This window comes from Filicampus tigris, chromosome 12, assembly GCF_054856515.1.
Source record: "Filicampus tigris isolate MCC_2025a chromosome 12, RoL_Ftig_1.0, whole genome shotgun sequence".
NCBI lineage: Eukaryota > Metazoa > Chordata > Actinopteri > Syngnathiformes > Syngnathidae > Filicampus > Filicampus tigris.
Genome location: NC_141228.1, coordinates 20,513,714 through 20,530,956, shown reverse-complemented (window position 1 = coordinate 20,530,956; position 17,243 = coordinate 20,513,714). Strand labels below are relative to the sequence as shown.

The window sequence follows — 17,243 nt, the reverse complement described above, 5'->3', positions numbered from 1 at the left end:
AATTTCAAGAAGCAGCTTTAATGGACATCTACGGCAATTGTCTTGATGCTTCAAAGTACCCTTCAACTCCATAAACTCAATTTATAATTCATACAAATGCATCCTGTGGTAATAGTAACATAATTACAAATTTGTTATGATCAATCAATCAAACAATATGAATCATGCCCGGGCCGTTAAAACCTTATTAACCCCCCCCAGTCCCCCAAAAATGTAGAAATGTAGCAAAAGCCACCCGTTTTTAACAATCTCAGGGGGCGGCCATTTTGCCACTTGCTGTCGAGTTAAAATGACATCACAGTTGATCGTGATTGGTTGTTACCTGTGATGTCATTTTCAGTCGACAGCAAATGGCAAAATGCGGAGGGGAGATTGTTAAAAAAGGGGGGATTGCACTTGAGGATAAGCGGTTCGAAAAATGGAAGGGTTGATCTTAGTTACTTAAGTAAATGTAACACGTTACTACCCACATTTGTGTACCATCCATGCTGTCATTTCAAAACTCAAATACACCCGCTTAACTTCATAAAGTGGACTCGTGATTGACTTGAACCTTATTATCTACAATTTAAATGTTTTGCAAATAAGGAAGCCACTGTTAACTTGGACATCTTCCTTTGCACATGTGCGTTTGCAGCCCAAATATTATTATCAAATTTCACATTTTAGCGCAACCGCTTGCAAATAGGAGCAGTAAATTGCTTATGATATGGACTCCCCCATGTTGTTTTGATAATAACATGACGGAGGGGAGGCGGGCGGGAGCAGGAAGCTCACATTTATTGGATTTAACTGTTTTGCTCCGCACACCATTGGGTAATTCCTTCTTATCGGGCCAGAAGCTGTAGTTATTTACTTGAAAATGGACTAATTTCTTATTCCAGCGGAGGGGAGACCGGCCGCTGACTTGAACAGCTGCTTCATGACCCAAAAAACTGTCAGTCTTTCCCTGGAATAAATTGTGGATCGTACCACTGGAAAGCGAGGGGGGGGGGCATCACGGAGCACAGTCGCTAATCCTCTTCTAAATACATTTTCAGCAATGTAATCGATTTAAACGACCCAATGAGGTTAACAAACATCACTTAGGTGTGAATTTGCTTTATTTGTCGGATTCAAGAAGCGGCTTTTGGTAGATATTTCCCAGCGTTCGCCCCTGCCTCCCGTGGACCACCTTGGTGCGAGCTCATAGTAGAATCAATTCACAGAGAGGGCAACTTGAAACCGGCCGCTCACGCCGCAGCGAGTGGCGTTTTTGGCCGGCTCCAGGTTTAATAGTCCGGCTAGCATCCGGGCTGTGTGTGTGCGCGTGTATACACGTCTGTCCACGCGCGTGGAAGGACTCACAGAGTGGGGGAGACGATGCCGTAAAGCTCATTGGCTCTTTTGGGGTTGTTGTGGATGATTTCTTTTTTGGGGTGGAGATTTATGACAGTTTAAAGTTCCACGCGTGTCGATGCTCCCTCCGTTTGGGAGATGTCCCACGCTCCTTAAACGTACCAGGTTGAATCGGACACTTGTCACGTCGGCCGTGCGTGACTCTGCAAACCAGGGGCAAAAAAAAAAAAAAAAGCAATATGTACACTCAATACTTGCCACGTGCATTAGCATAATAATGACTTGTAGTCATGTCAATGCATTTAAAGGGCCAGTCACAATTTAAACATGTCAGTTTTCATTCATTAAGTGCCAGATTTGAATGGCAATCATTAACATGTAACTCAAAGGTGGTCGACATCTGCCTCCACCAGCTTGGCTTAAATACACACAGGGTCGCCAAAACATTAAGTACACATGCACAAATATGAAGGGGGAAAAAAAAAAGTCTTAAAAATACTCAGTTTCTACAGACACTCGTGGTTATATTTTATTGGAAGTGCATTGAGCTGCCCCTAATGTTTTGACCCTCTAATATAGACTATAAAAGTAAACCACATTAGAAACGCACAACAATCTGGTAAATATAAGGAAATTTATCTCATGTGATTGTGCACGTGCATATAATATAATATAATATAATATAATATAATATAATATAATATAATATAATATAATATAATATAAATAGTGGTTTGGATTCCAGGTGACTTTCAGTGCCGGTTGGAGGCGAGTCCAGATAAGAGTAGCACGCTTGCAGTCGTAAGCAATCACATTGGAATAATAATAATTGTGATAATAAATAATGATAATAGTCAACCCTGGATGCATAGCGCCCCCTGTGGGTGATTGTGGACACCACGCTTAGAGTGGGAAGTAACACATAATGGATGTAATTAGTAAATAATGGTTTAGAAACTGCGGTTTAAGTGGATTGTACACGATTTATTCACTGTATTTAAATCCAATTTTTAACTTGACTGCTTTTAAGCAACTAAGTGAAGCCCTGTCTCTTTTGTAAGTAGATTAATAGGGTTCAAATATTCAAGGACATGTAGAAGTAGCGCACGGAAAAAGGTCACCTATAAGCACAAATATTTACTGAAGTAATAAGTAGTCTTTGGAGTACTGAAAGCAATAATAATATGCTGAAAAATGCTGAAAGCGGTTCAGAAAATAGATAATAACGGATTTATTTGACATTCGTGTGAAATGTAACACAAACAGCATCAAACATAGAAGTGCTCCGGACAACAGGTTTCATCAACTTAGGCCATCTTGACTCAGGTAGCATTCAAAGTCAGTTGTGTTCCTGCTTGGACAGTGATCCCTTCAGGGCCCCTATTTAGCTCCCTCGGGGGGCAGGAAAAGCAAACGATGGCAGAGTGTTGACGGCGGCTGGCCTGGCAGGAGCGTTCAAAGTACACGCTGTGCTCATAAACGTCAGCTCATGTGACGTGTGCCCGTAAAGTGTGTTTATTTTTCCCCGGTGAACAACGACTGAGGGAGGTGGCGAGAGGTCATTTGCATCTGTGAAAGTGGAACGTGCTCCTGTGATGCCGTCAAGCAACTTGCACCGACCACAATAGCTCACCTTACACGTTTCACTTGACTACATACCCCTGAATAATGCAGTGATGACTGCTAAATACAAAGAAGCAGTAATTACACTGCTAAGCGGTGACTAGTACACTATACTCATGTCACAATGAAGTCATTACAACTATTCAATTTCGGCTTCAAAATGTGAGAACTGGGGCTTTAGTCAGGATGGAGGGAATTATGAACCGTTCCAAACAGCAGTCAGTGTTAGAGCAAGACTTCAGGCTTCTGCTCGAAAGCAAAAAAAAAACACGCCAGGGAAAGCCTCCTAGAACATCTGAACACTATTTGAGGTTCATCAGAAGCACTTTGAATGGTGGCAGCTTAACGTGAGTTCAAACAGTTAAATACGTAACTGTAATTTATTAACTGTAATTTAGTAATTTACTAACTAACAAAGTACGTGTCTCCTAACCTTAACTAAGTGACAAGAGGAAAATAAAATCAGCAAAAAAAAAGTCTTCTTCCACATAGCAGTCAGTGTTAACACATTTCAGGCTTCTGATAGAATGCAAAAACAACTGTATTACTCATGTGACAACTACTGTAATGCAATGAATTGGTCGGAAAAGTGTTTTGGTTACCACAAATGATGTTTCTTTGTTTATCTGTAGTTGTCTGTGACGAAGAGTGACAGGCAGGACAATTAAATGCCCTTCCACCAGATGGCGCAATACACAATCAACATGGCTCCCCACGTGTGGCCATCCATTAAATATCTTCAAATATACTTCTTCACATTTTTTGTTTGGTGGTGCCCAGTGAATGGAGAATGAGCCTCGGTTCAACAATGGGTGAGAGATGGTGCAGGACATGACACTGAGTTTGGGAAAGAAATTATCAGTCTGTGCTGACACCAAGTGGACAGCAGCAGTATTGCAACTAAAAGTTGCCAAGAAAGAAAGAAAAAAGTCGCTGGAAGGACGGGAAGTAACTAGAATTGAGGTGAAAAACACTTCTAGGCCGTAAATGCAATGAGAAACTACATCTTCCTTGCGCGCATGCATCAAAAAAAAAAAAAAAAAGATTTCTTTTTACAGGACTTTAGTCTCACAATTTTATTACAATACTACCAAAAAAATATTTTAATTCTAATAGTGTCAGAGTGTTAAAAAAAGAACTATTTGTATTAGTCTAAATCCTTTTTCTTGAAAAAAAAAACAAAAAAAAAAACAATTCCGCTATTTTTCTGGAAAAAAAAAATAAAAATGAGGCTATTCTAATAATCAGAGGTGGACGCATCAGATTTTTTCTCTGGTCTATCACTCATAAGCAGCGTGGGCAACATGTCCGTCATCGTCGGTCCGTCATTACTTCAAGGCAAACCAAACTCAGTCCGCCATGTTATTTTAGCCCGGCTTCCTCAGGAAATTTTACCGATCCACCGGTCTGTCCCCCAAAAAATAAAAAAACTCACCAAAAAAACACATCATGGTCCAACAGATGAAAAACCCAATTTGATTCAAATGATAAATTGTGTGCACTATAAATCAGTGTGTCTACATTAGACAGTGTTCTTTACACACACATCTATTAGTGTTAAATACAGCGAGAGAAGGATGGTGCCTGCCGCTGTTTAATTTATAAGCCGCCCAAAAGTTGTCCTTTAAAGTTTGACTTACCTTATCAAGAATCATACACCGCTTTGTTGCCAAAGGTACCATCATGGTGGATTCACGTGCCATTGCCTTTTTGGGGAAACCGAAAGCAAGTTGCCATGACGAGCAATGCTTTCTCTTCTTCTTCCTCGGTGTCCTGGCGGTTGGCCAGCAACTTTTGGTGCATTACTGCTACCTTCTGAAATGGCCAAAATAAAAAAGTTGAATTTCAAAACTTAACTCCCAAGAAGCTCAATGTAAAAAAATGTCTCGAGTATTCAAAGCTACTTTCTGATCTCTTAGCTCAGCGTTTTCATACATGTACGTCTATATGCATGCGCAGAAGCTCGCCAAGTACGGTAAATACAATACACTAATATCAGAAAATAACTAGTCGAATTTAAATAAATAATTATTATAAAACCTGGAATAATTTGATATTTACACTTGAAAAGACACTTTTTCGGCACAGGAATTCCACTGAACGCCGCCAGACTCCCGATATTTCTTCTATTTCTTCTTTAACTTGCTCTTCTTCTTGTTCTTCTTCTTATTCTCTTAGTTTAGTGGCAGAGTACAGCTGTTTGGTACATACCGCCACCTACTGTACTGAATGCGCAAAGTGTTTCCGCGTCAAACACGCGACAGTGGTCAGCGAAACGGGCCTTTTTTTTTCGTTTTTTTGAGAAAACACTACTTATTACTTATAAGACTTATAAGATTATTACTTATACTTATAAGAGTCATTTTTCATTTTCGAAAAGTATCTATTCTCATGAAATCACAACCCTTTGCTTGAAAGATGAAAACATTCTCGAAAAAGCAAAAGACAATTGGGAAAAAGTCAAGACTTTTTTTCTGGAGAAACAAGAATTCATTCTCGTATTACTATGGATTATATTTAGAAATTAATAAATAACTTCATCCAAGTCCATCTGAAATCATTGTGGCTTTTGCAGATAATGTTCATAATTTTTGCGATAATGTATCGTACAGTTTTTTATGTATTGTGGGAATTAGTCATTTCCTTCCTTTAAGTTATCGTTCCACTTCCGTTCCTCATTTGTTGATTAGATTTTTTTTTCAAAATCCAAAGAAAAAGCAAACGACACACACCGATTGTAGATGAAAACACTTTATTCGCTGTTGCAATTATTGTTTCATTGAATATGAATTGAGCAGTAAAAAGGAAACAATACAATAGTTGTAAATTCACATCATAATCTTGATGACACATGTTCACATATTGATTGATTGAATGGCTTTTATTGTTGTTCTTGTTCAAGTCCTTCTGATGATATCGGCATTCCTTGTCATTATTATTATTATTTGTATTGTCATAACATACGTTCCAACCATGTTTACAGTAAATAGGAGCACAAAAAAGGTCATAAATCTACAGCGGGCCTTCAGGGATCCATCGGAATTCGACTATTGAAGCTTGACTCGGCATGCACGCTTTATTTGGCGGAGTCCAAGAGCGCTACGGGACAGCCAAAAGCACAAAAGAAAAGTCTCGAGCACGGCGCAACTCGGCTCCACTACAAACAAACAAAAAAGTCGCTTTTGGATTCAGTACATCGTGTGCGCTCGTCACATACAAAAAAAAAAAGTCTAGTGTGGACTTAGCACATGGCACGTTGACTGTACTCACACAGCTCCGGAAGTGATGGAAGGGCAATAACATCATCGTCTTTAGAATTATACAAGAATTGTCAAGGACTACCACAGCCGCACTGCCAAAAAAAATACAATTAAATGACGAGGTCATGATGTTAAGACAATGGTGATGTTGAACAAAGACAAAAAAAATATTTGGAGGGATCATCAGATTTTGTCAAGATGTTTTTTTTCCCAAGAAAAAAACTTTTTCTTGAAAAAAAAATGTTCTTAAAAAAATGTGATTTTAATTCCCCCGCTCTTATTAGTTCAAACTCTAAGCAGGGAGATCCACTGGCACAAAAAAAAAAAATCAGCCCTGGCATTTTGTCTTCGACCGACCCGCGCGCACTTAGGTTTGTTCGTGCTTGTATGAAAGTATGAATGTGTTGAGCAAGCTTCTGTGGATATGTGTGCATTTTATTTCATGAAACCATGACTGTGGATGCTATGATAAACAATGACTTCTCAGCCATGTTGTTTGCCTGCTATGATGTGAAAATAGCACCAGCCCCAAAAGATGCCGGGCCACCGGGCATCTGGCCTCGATGACAGATGCAATAAAAGTAATTTTATTAGAATGAAATCATGTTTTTAACTGTATTTTTTCCAGAAAATAATATCACTTACTTTGCATGAAAAAGTAGAGTCATTTTTAGGGAAGTTTTGCAATTTTTTTTTTTTTTTTCGAGAAAAACTTACATTTTAGTTTTTACAGTCAGATTTTTTTTTTTAAAAATCTATTTTTTTTTCTCGAAAAATACTGACTTTTTTTCTTGGTAAAATGCAACTATGACTTTCTCTCATAGTATACGTATTTTCTTTTCAGTGTGGCTCTAATACTCCTTGGTAAATAATACTCTATGTCTAGGTTACAATGTATCTTACAGGCAGCTCGATGACTTTGCATGGCACTCCACTCATTTAGAAGAAATACAATACTTTCCGCTCATTTCGGCCACATATTGGCTGATGATTACTCTGATGATTACCGTGCCTGGCCACTTCAATGCTTATGATTGTGAAATCAATCTCCAAAAACAACATCCAGTTACGGGGGATAATAATAATAATAATAATAATAATAATAATAATAATAATAATAATAATAAAATGACTCGGAGGGTGCCGTGCTCCTTAAAAAAAAAAAAAAAAAATCCAGTGACTGAGTGAAGGGAATCCCAAAAGCTTCTAGACGCGCGTCTTGTCGAGGTCTACCTTGACCGGCAGAGGCCCCGCCTCCTGGCAGTCCTCGGCCGCCGCCCGCTTGACGCTGACGGCCGGCAGCGGGCTCAGGTAGTATGGATTCACCTTCGCCTGGGCGTTGTCCAGGAACTCTTTGTCGCCGTTGATGCTCAGCTGCGAACAAACAGCGATCAGAGTGACGGGGGAGTAAGGAAGAGGCTCGACCAATGAAATGGATGGAAATGCCGTTTGAGCCTCCCCCCAAAAACGCCAGCAAAAATGCCTCTAACGCAGCCTCGAACTCGGTCGTACCTGCGTCTTGATGTGCTGCTCGGGCGCGGTGACCAGGCTGGCGCAGCTGAGCCACAGCATGACCATGATGGACAGGAACAGGCACGCCGCCAAAATCCATCGGGGCAGACCCGAACGCCTGAAGACGCAGAATAATGCACAGCGGTGATGGGAAACCGGCGCAAGCCCGTACTCGGAGTGGCCCTCGATTCATTCCGTAAATGAAAAATCTTTACTGTAGATGAGCCATTTTAAGTTGTGATAATAGTATTCACCACTAGATGGCAGAAAACACTGAAGCGCGGGACTGTCCTGACCAAATTATAACATGAAAATGGTGTCTTTCGGGTAAAAAATCGGAAGCAGATTATATGTTCGCTGGATTTAAATACAAATCTATCTTGATTCGAGATGTTAGCAGCCATGAAAGATTTCAACCTAAGCTGCCACAACGCTGATATCAAAAGTACACAAACAGAACCGTTGACAGTTCGTTTGAAGTGCCTGAGGAGTTGCTCCTTTTTTTGTAGTGTAGTAGCGGATGTTTTATTCAGTATATATGCATATTAGTGCTGTCAAGTGATTAATTTAATCGCAAAATTTTCCATAATTGATCGCGATTAATCATATTTTTCAATTACAATTTTTCGCGAAAGTTGGAACTGGTATTTACTTGAGTAAAACCTTGGAATGAATATGGAAAAAAATAAAAGTATATTTTGATTCAAATAGCTGTTCTAATAGCTTTCTTTGATCCTTCTTTTCCTGTAAAATGTAACCGTTGAACGATACACCAAAGACGTACAACTAACATGGTATTTGAATTTGGCTTTGCAAAGTGCGCAAATTATTTTGGATTTCTCCAATGAGCCGTCGAACAACTTTTTAAAGTAAAACTACGTAAGAGTCCGTCTTTGCGACAGTGACAAACTGAGTTAACTGAGTTAATTTTTTTTTAGTGCGTTATACAATTCTAATTAATCTCCATAGTTAAGGTTTTAACTTTGACAGCCCTAATGCATGTACGAAATATATTGTTAATTTCCATCTTGGCTCACCTGGACATGCAGCCGAGGAAGTCGTGCTCAGCGGCGGCGCTCTCGTCGGCGTGCTGCGCCTGATGTTTGCCTCTGCTTCCTGCTTTGGATCCCGCCTTCTCGCCACGCCCCCTGACGCCTGGCAAACAAATAATGATATCTTAACCACAAGAAAGTTGTGTTTGTTCCAGACAAAATGTTGTGATTTTGCATGAAGAATTTGCCATAAAAGTCATATTTTGAAAAAAAATAAATAAACGTAGCAGCTTGAACTTGAACTCACCGTGAGGCTTCTGCGTGTGCGAGTGCACCTGAGGCCAGGGGCTGTCGGCCACGTTGGAGCGAGGAGCCTGCAGCTCGGGAAGCGAATACTCCATCTCCGGCTGGCTCTGAGGAATGACGAGAAAAGAAACACGCAGTCATTAGCAGGCATGAGAGTGGCGGATACAAAAAGTCCACACACCCCTGTTCAAATGCCAGTTTTTGGGTGAAAAAATAAAAGCTGGCTGTGCTAGTAGGCTTTTCCCAATTTATTTTTTTTTTTGCTTACTTTGCTTTAGTTACAGCAAAATTAACAGTAATGATTACCAAGTTGCAGCTACTTTGTTACAATTACAGGCAATTAGTTACAACTTAGTCTTTGTTCCGAACCGACCAACAACCACATTCCAAGTTCGGCTGCTCTGGTAGGCTTTTGCTGATATTTTTTTGCTTACTTTCGTTTGCTTCAGTGTCGAAGTTACAGTTGGGCTACTGTTACTTTGTTGCAGTTAGTTACAGTAAGTGTTACAGCAACGATGACTTGGTTACAGTTACTTAATTACAGTGGCAGTTGCGTAATTAGTTCCAAACTGGAGATGTGTCTTTGTTCAGAATAAACCAACTGCATTCAAACTCCTGCTAAATGGGAGCCAGCACACACCTGCCAACATTTAAAAAGCGCCTGAGTAACCCCAAATAAAGTTCAGCTGTTCAAGTAAGATGAAGATTTGTTTTGTTGGCTGCTCAGACAGCTTAGTTTCTGATAAGCAGTTGTATGTCGCAGATATGTAGATATGGAAAGCGTTTTGAATTGAGAACAAAATGTCTCCTTTTAATACCATTTCGACTGCATTCAGTGTCATATGAAGTGATTTTTTTTCCTTTCCCCATCCGTCACGTGACATAGCAGCGCTGCGCTACTGAGCGCTCTATTGTGTGATCCGCGTTTGTGCTTTCCCTTGGAGACCTCGTTAAAAAAAAGGATTTTTGCCTCGCCGCGGCCCTTGCCGCTGTTGGTGCCTTCGGCAACGCACACACACACGCAAACGCGCACTTTTTTGTCAAGGGCATACACTCGCCACCCACAATTTATGGTTCAGGGGCCCTTCTAGTGCAGCTAAAAAAAACTAAATATTAGAAACTGCTCTCAGTATGATTCAGCTCAAGTGTACACTAACTAATTAAAGTGGAAGTCAACCCAAGCATTTTTGGTTTTTTGAAACAAGGCATTCTGATAAATATTGCGTTTGTGGAATAAGAGTTAATCCACCCGTTTTTAGCCATGTCCGGTTGCGGCCATTTTGTCACTTCTGTCGACTGAAAATGACATCACAACTGGCGAAACTTTCCAAATACGTCTGTTTATTTGACTCATTTGCTCGCTTGTGCATTTAATATTAGCGTTACGCGGACAACTTGACATGTGTTAAGAGTCAGCCATAGATGGATGTAACGGTGAGAATCTGGTCACTTTTCAAAATAAAATGTTTTTCAGCCTAGGCTCATGAATAAACCGGAAGTACTGTATTTTTTTTCTTCTTTCATCTTTCTTCCAAATTGGCCTGCGAGCCGGTGGTTGTGGACCCCTGTTTAATGCAAATCCCAGTTGGTGTTTACTGTCAAACTTAACAACTAAACAAAGAGAATTACATATTGTGTATTTAGAACGACGACATAGCTTTCTGAGCAAAGGCTGTTTAGCCTAATGCTAACAAACAATGCAAAACACCAGACCGGAAATAAACTCACGAAAGCTCAATTTTTTTTTCGAGGTTTAAAAATATCATTTTGCACGAGACATACCCTGAAAACTAAAAACTTTTCGTGTTTCCCGGTGCAACTCACTGCCACAAAAGCGCCACAAGCAGTCGTCGCAGGACCAATAAAACCCTCTGGAGCCTGACGTACTGCTTCTACTTCAACCGGCACGTCAGCACCACAAAAAGCAAACAGACGTCGCAGTCTACAAATGATTAAAAAAAAAAAAAAAAAACATTTGCGGCGTCTGCTTCTCTATATGAGGTAACGTCGAGGTTCTCCTACCGCACGCTGCGCTTTAACATATCATCAAGTGTGGATAAACACTGTCAATTTCCTCGCCGTCCTTTCATTAGGCAGCCCAAATTGCATTCTGCAACTTCTCTCGTTTTATTTTCGCGGCGTCCCGTCGTTTCTCTGCCGCTTGCCAACGCACAACACTCAACCACTCAACTTTAGATTCGCTAGTTTTAATTATACAAAATGTTTATTGTTGTTCCACATTTAGATCCGCTGATAGAAAAAGAAGGGATTTCATGTGCAGGGGAGCGCGTGAGGTTTTGCAAGCGGGAATACTCACAATGCCGAGAGGAAGTGGTGCAGATTAAAATAACTTTTAACGAGCTGTGATTTCGTCGGCGAAAAGGCGCCGTCCTCCCCGCGTGTCCTTGCTCGCTCAACCTTCACAAATGTGCTGAATCGCCGCCGTTTTACATTCACAAATGTTTGTGCGGAACCGATACAAAAAACAAAAAAACAACAGCGGCGCCTTGAGTTGTGAAAGCGACTGACGCCGATGCGCTTTTAGCTTGTTTTGGAACTGGATAAACCGTTAAACGCACTAGGGATGTGCAATTAATCGAAGTTCAATTACAATTCTGATTATCACACTCCACCATTATAAAGTTGGCATAATCGTAAAAAAAACCGATTATTAATATGCATGTAGATCCAACGCACTGTTTGCTTACACACAAGGAAATCATACGTGAATTTATACATTTGCACCTTTTTTATTTTTCAATTTTACAATAACAAATTTGATCAATTTTGTTTGGAACTTACATAATCATAGTGTTTCAAAGAAATGTATTTGTCATTATATTTTTTAAGTTTAAATGTTTTTCTGTTTTGTACTAAAAAATAAATGATCATTTGAATAATGTGCGTGATTTCAATTATTACCAAAATAATCGTGATTAATACTGTTTTTCATAAGCGAGCAATCCTAAAATGCCAAAATGCAAAATGAACACACTGGCAAGGAGCACGGAGAAGCTAACACATGTGTTTAATGGCCGACTGGAAATGGGGTCACGGCTCCTGACATTACTCACTAGACCAGTGTTTTTCAAACTGTGTGCCGCCGCACACCAGAGATATTGTTAGGTGTGCTGTGGGAAATTATCTAATTTGTGCGGTCTCGCGCCTGGCAGCGTAATCATGTCTTTACTACACTGTAGTACTCTTCCATACCAGCAGGTGGCAGCAGCAGCAGCAGGTAGCTTATTGTCTTTGTTTAGAGACAAGTGAATTAGTGACGCATGTTTATCCAAACGAATTTTATTCTGCGAAGTATCAGCCTAAAAAAAAATCCATATCCTCGGGCCCTATTAAAAACAACGGTCTCACCGCTTGATTTGGTAGTTGTACTGCTTCTGTTTACATGCTTTTTTGTTTTTTTTGTTTTTGTCCAATCACATTTCAGCCACACATCGCTGCCATGTTGAACTAATCTGCCCCCGAGCCTTCGGAATCAGCAGTGCCTGCTGATATCACGTTAACAATATTAGCAATAGGACTGTTTTTTTTTACCAATCAGATGAAGTCAGCATATTTCCCTCCTCCTCTAATCGGTTGGTCAGAGCAAAACTGTTCGACCGGCAAAACACGTCTGTAGCCATCCGCACACATTGCTAGCTAGCGAAGCTTCGCTGTGTAGCTTAATGGAACATCAGAAAAAGTTACCTGAAAAACGACGACCTTGCCGTCGTCGGCCTGCAGGTAGAAAGTCCAAGTGGAGGAGATGAAGCTCTGGGCCGAGCTGACGATGTCGTTGCACCAACTGGACACGGCCTCCATGACGGAAGGCGGCTTGGGGCGCAGCGTCATGGCCTTGAGCTGCCGGCAAAATCTCTGTCATGGGGAGTGCGCGCTCGCGTGGGGAGATTTGCTCACCTTCCTCCTCTTGATTTCGGGTTCGGAGGGCTGGCTCGCGCAGCCGCTGCTGCACGCGTCCTGCTCCACAAGTTTGACGTAAGCCTCCTGGCATGCTGCGGACACGCACGAGGGGAAGAAGCACGCGTGGGAAGGGAGGGACACTTCATTAGGTACACAGTGGAATGGCATCCATCACAGGGACGGGCGATTAATCGAGTTGATGGATTAATGCAAATTCATCTGTAAGGGGGATTTTGTGCCTTCCGTGGTTAAAAGTCCATCTCCACTGATGTGCACTGTTGACACTAACAACATGGCTGCGACACAGATATAATCGTTGTGGATTTTTCATTGTAGTTTGTTTTTATTTTGACTTTTGTTTTTTTAAATTCACTTTGTTTTAATTACTCTTTTACTTGAATTATCGAAAGCTCTTTTTTTTAAGAACTCTCGTTTTTATTTCATATTGTTAACTAAAACGTTTTTTTCCCCCATTGTAGTTTTTGCTATTTCATTAGTTTTCATTAACTATAATAACCATGGGCTGCAAACAGAGAGGTGCTTGTTTACGAAAGCATACTCAGTAGGGATGTAACGATTAATCGAAAGTCGATTTAAAATCGATTCAAAGCGATTAATCGAATAATCGAGGCGAATCGAGCTTGGACATCCCAGCACTCACAAGCCCTATACAGCAACACCTAACAAAAGACAACATACCTAAATCATACTAATTTAGAATCCCCAAAAAATTATGTTTTAATTATTTTTTTTCCATTCCGGATGCATACCGCATTTTGAATGTGTAGACCAAATTATGCGCTTGCGCCAAACATCATTGCGTATTGCATTTGTGAATGGCTGCAGCACCACATTAGCGGACAGAGACCAGCATGGTAGTGATTTTTAAAAAATCGAATCGAATCGTAAAATCGGGAACTAAAAATCGAATCGAATCGGGGCTTCAGTGAATCGTTACATCCCCAATAGTCAGTGGTGGCAACTTTTCCAACCCCTCTCGCAACCATTTTTCAAAGAAGCAACAAGCGAGTTTAATTTCCACTAAGAAACAGACAAAATAAGGGGAATCGTTTTCACATTGTTTTGCATTAGGAAGAAAGGAACCCACTGGCAGTCACAGTCAATCGCGCTAAACATTGCCAAAGACAAAATGGCGGCCAAATAAGAGATCAAAAATGTTCTTTCATAAATATAAACTGCACTACCAAATATCAATATAAATAGCCACTTCAATATTTGACATCAATGCATTCCAAGGTAACTAACTTACATTTTCCCACACTGTCAAATTCAAAGGCGCTGCTTTGTACCCTGTAAAGGGCAGCCAAAGCGTACCTCCTCAGTGACAAGTCCTTCGAGTGAAACCGAGAGCCACAGATGGAGCTGCTCACCTCCTTGACACTCGTCCTTGCTGGTGTTAAAGCCAGCATTGCCGTTGACAAACTGGCAGATGGAGTAGAGACGACAGCCGCGGTGACAGGCGTTCATTATGGAGTCCTACAAGAAGAAGGCCACATGTCACGTGTATATGTACATGTACATTACTGCATTTGACAACACCGAGGAGCAGACCATGATTTTCAGTCTGTATTCATTGCGGCAGAGGTGTTAAAGTCAGATCCAGGAAGTAAAAACCCTGACAGTTTGGCTTTAGCCACAGGTGCTTCAAATTAACCGGCAGGTAAACGAGCTGGCTCCTGGGGTCCTATTTGTAATGAGAACGGACCAAATGGCAACTTGCTAAGTTCTTTTTTCAAAAACAAAAACAAAACTAAATGTCGTCTTGATTATGTAGTCCCGAATCGGATAGGAAACAGCACCCTCTGGTGGCCAGCACGAGCTCGACATGGATGCGGCTCTCATAATAGCCTTGTCATCATCTCTTCACCATTTCCGCGTGTACCGACAACACTAAACAACATCACGGTTCTTATCGCGATTAATTATTCAATTATTAATATCCTCCTATCCTTCCGGTTTGTGGACGCTGTGGCCCGTTCGGGCTTGCGGGGCTTTTTGTCAGGCTTCAAAGATGTGGGGCCGCACCTGAGGGTTGGTGTGGGGAAAAGAAAAAAAAAAAATCTAATCAGTGCTGCAAAACCTTTTGTGCACCGTGCTACGAGCGGCCTCTCGGACTCGCTTTCACCCGCAATGCTCGAGTCATTTTCGGCTTGAGCAAGATGACGCGGCGCAAAAAATAAATAAATAAAAGAAAAAAAAGAAAAAGAAAAAAAAAAACCCGCTCTAAATGATGATTCCTAAGATGCACACACAAAAGCCGGCCATTGCGTGTTTCGTTGCGCAATCGGTTCATGCAGTCTTTTGCATTGTAACGATGGCTTACTTTAGCGGGGCCTTTGTTTTTGATGGCGAGCTGGCATTGCTTCTTGCAGTAGCTGATGTCGCCCAGCTGGTTGTCGAACACCTCCAGGGAGGACGCGGCGGCCGCGAGCCCCGCCAGGAGCATCGCGAGCAGGGCCGAAGAGGAGAGCATGTTGGTGGCCGGGGCGGAGAGCCTTGTGGGCGGCGAGGCAAAGAGCGATAGCCGGTGGTGCAAGTGGTGGTGGCGGCTCAAGGGAGAAGAGGAGAAGGAAGATGCTCGATTCTGCTTTTTCTGCTGCTGCCTAATGCTGGATGCTCGTGACGTCACGCACCATCACCACGCACATATTGACACCCACCCCAACGCTCTGCAAACTGCACTGCACAACGTGACTTCAAAAAAAAAAAAAATGTTGCACTGGCAGTAAAACATAAACATTTTAGATTTATTAATTCAGAACAAGGCAGGGGGAAAAAAAAAAAGTACTTAAAAAAAAAATTTCATTTCTATACTCGTGTTTATGCCGAACATTTTTTTTGTAACAGACTCCTATGTTATAGAAAGTGTCAATATGATGATGAATTTATGTCGAACATGTAAAAAATGGAGTTTGAACAGTGAATATTTTTGTGTACGCTAATATAACTCCTAATAATGATAAAGGTTAATATCATCATAATGCACCATACAAATATACTTATACATATTTCGATTTCTACAACAATACCAACAATAACAAAACACTACAATATTGATAATATAACAGTCATGATTGTTATAACTCACAAGCGCTTCTTCTTTTCTATACTTCTCAAAAATGTTGATTTTATAGTCCTTTTTGAAATATAAATAACGGTAGGTACACTTGACAAAAATAGTATAGTCCAACTGTCACTCGCAATTAAATGTACATTTTTGTGTATGTTTAACATGAAAATTGTTGGGAGAAAAACAACACTTTCATATAATTGGATAATTTGTAGTATTATTCTAATACTAAGATTTTTTGCTGTAATATAATTGTATTAATACATACAGTATATGTATATATATGTACAGTATACAATGTGTATATGTATATATATATATATATATATATATATATATATATGATGCTGAAAATGAATGAAAAAATTATATAATTTTCGGCAGTTCAACGCAATTTTTGTTATTTTGTTAGGCTGACAATATATTTTACTTCCCTTTATCTACTTTTCAACGACAAACTCTGAACCGGAAAAAAGTTACTTATTTTAGACACATTTGAATTGCATTTTACGATTCATATATTTCTTCAAAACACTCAATTCTGCCGCATTAAAAAAAAAAAAGACCTACACAGCCTGCAACAATGAGCCTAGAAGAAATGATGATAGTTTAGCCCACCAGTGTGTGAGCCCATATCATCCGTCACACCGAGGCGGCATAGCACGGTGGCGGTGGACCACAGCCCGAGCCCCTCGGGGACTGGAATTAAGCTGGTGTATGGCGCAGCAGATGTCCTGGCCCCTTCTGTCCATGTGGGCACAGGATGACGCACATGATGAAAAGGCCTGCTTGGACGTCTGTCTTCCATTTGTCTGACGTGATATATACATACCGTGCACTTTGGACTCCGTTCAACAGCTTCCTGTCATCGCCTTGGAATGCTTGAATAAAAAATAAAAAAAACTTTTAATTTCACAAATGAAAAGAAACATCGGGATACACAGGACCCCGAAATGGCAAATAAATAAAAATGCATTTTTCCCAGGCGTCCAATTATTCCATTTTGACAGGCGCACGGGAGCAAAATGAAGAAATCATGTTGATAAAACACCAAATATTAGGTGATGGAAGGTCAGATCATTTTCCACAAATAATCACAGAAATGGCCAAAAATAGAGCATTTTGTTCTCACCTATTCACTTTTTCAATATTTTGGGGGTGGGTGATTTTCGTTTTATCAGCATTTTTTGTTCTTTTTCTTGA

The 17,243-nt window shown here is 40.6% G+C and overlaps 1 protein-coding gene and 1 long non-coding RNA gene across 2 annotated transcripts; both read right to left on the bottom strand.

Annotated features, from left to right (window-relative positions):
• Positions 1-298: 298 nt before the first annotated feature.
• On the bottom strand, positions 299-5,115 carry LOC147139087 (uncharacterized). The gene is made up of 3 exons (XR_015089027.1): positions 5,023-5,115; positions 4,602-4,776; positions 299-1,541 (listed from the first exon to the last, which is right to left on the bottom strand). It is a non-coding gene; the product is annotated as an uncharacterized LOC147139087 (long non-coding RNA).
• Positions 5,116-5,696: 581 nt separating this feature from the next.
• On the bottom strand, positions 5,697-16,260 carry tmem59l (transmembrane protein 59-like). The gene is made up of 8 exons (XM_086046936.1): positions 15,294-16,260; positions 14,341-14,446; positions 12,947-13,041; positions 12,737-12,889; positions 9,033-9,138; positions 8,771-8,888; positions 7,734-7,851; positions 5,697-7,595 (listed from the first exon to the last, which is right to left on the bottom strand). Exons 1-8 carry the CDS (start codon positions 15,441-15,443, stop codon positions 7,428-7,430), a joined length of 1,014 nt encoding a protein of 337 aa, XP_085903062.1. The 5' UTR covers positions 15,444-16,260; the 3' UTR covers positions 5,697-7,427.
• Positions 16,261-17,243: the final 983 nt, after the last annotated feature.

What these genes read in the sequence shown, in the direction of transcription:
- tmem59l (XM_086046936.1), bottom strand. Translation starts at nt 15,443, where the DNA reads ATGCTCTCCTCTTCGGCCCTGCTCGCGATGCTCCTGGCGGGGCTCGCG. An exon ending in CAAGGACGAGTGTCAAGGAG is followed by an intron (nt 13,042 to 14,340) that starts GTGAGCAGCTCC and finishes GCGTGTCCGCAG; the next exon opens with CATGCCAGGAGGCTTACGTC. An exon ending in TTCCTCGGCTGCATGTCCAG is followed by an intron (nt 7,852 to 8,770) that starts GTGAGCCAAGAT and finishes CTGCGTCTTCAG; the next exon opens with GCGTTCGGGTCTGCCCCGAT.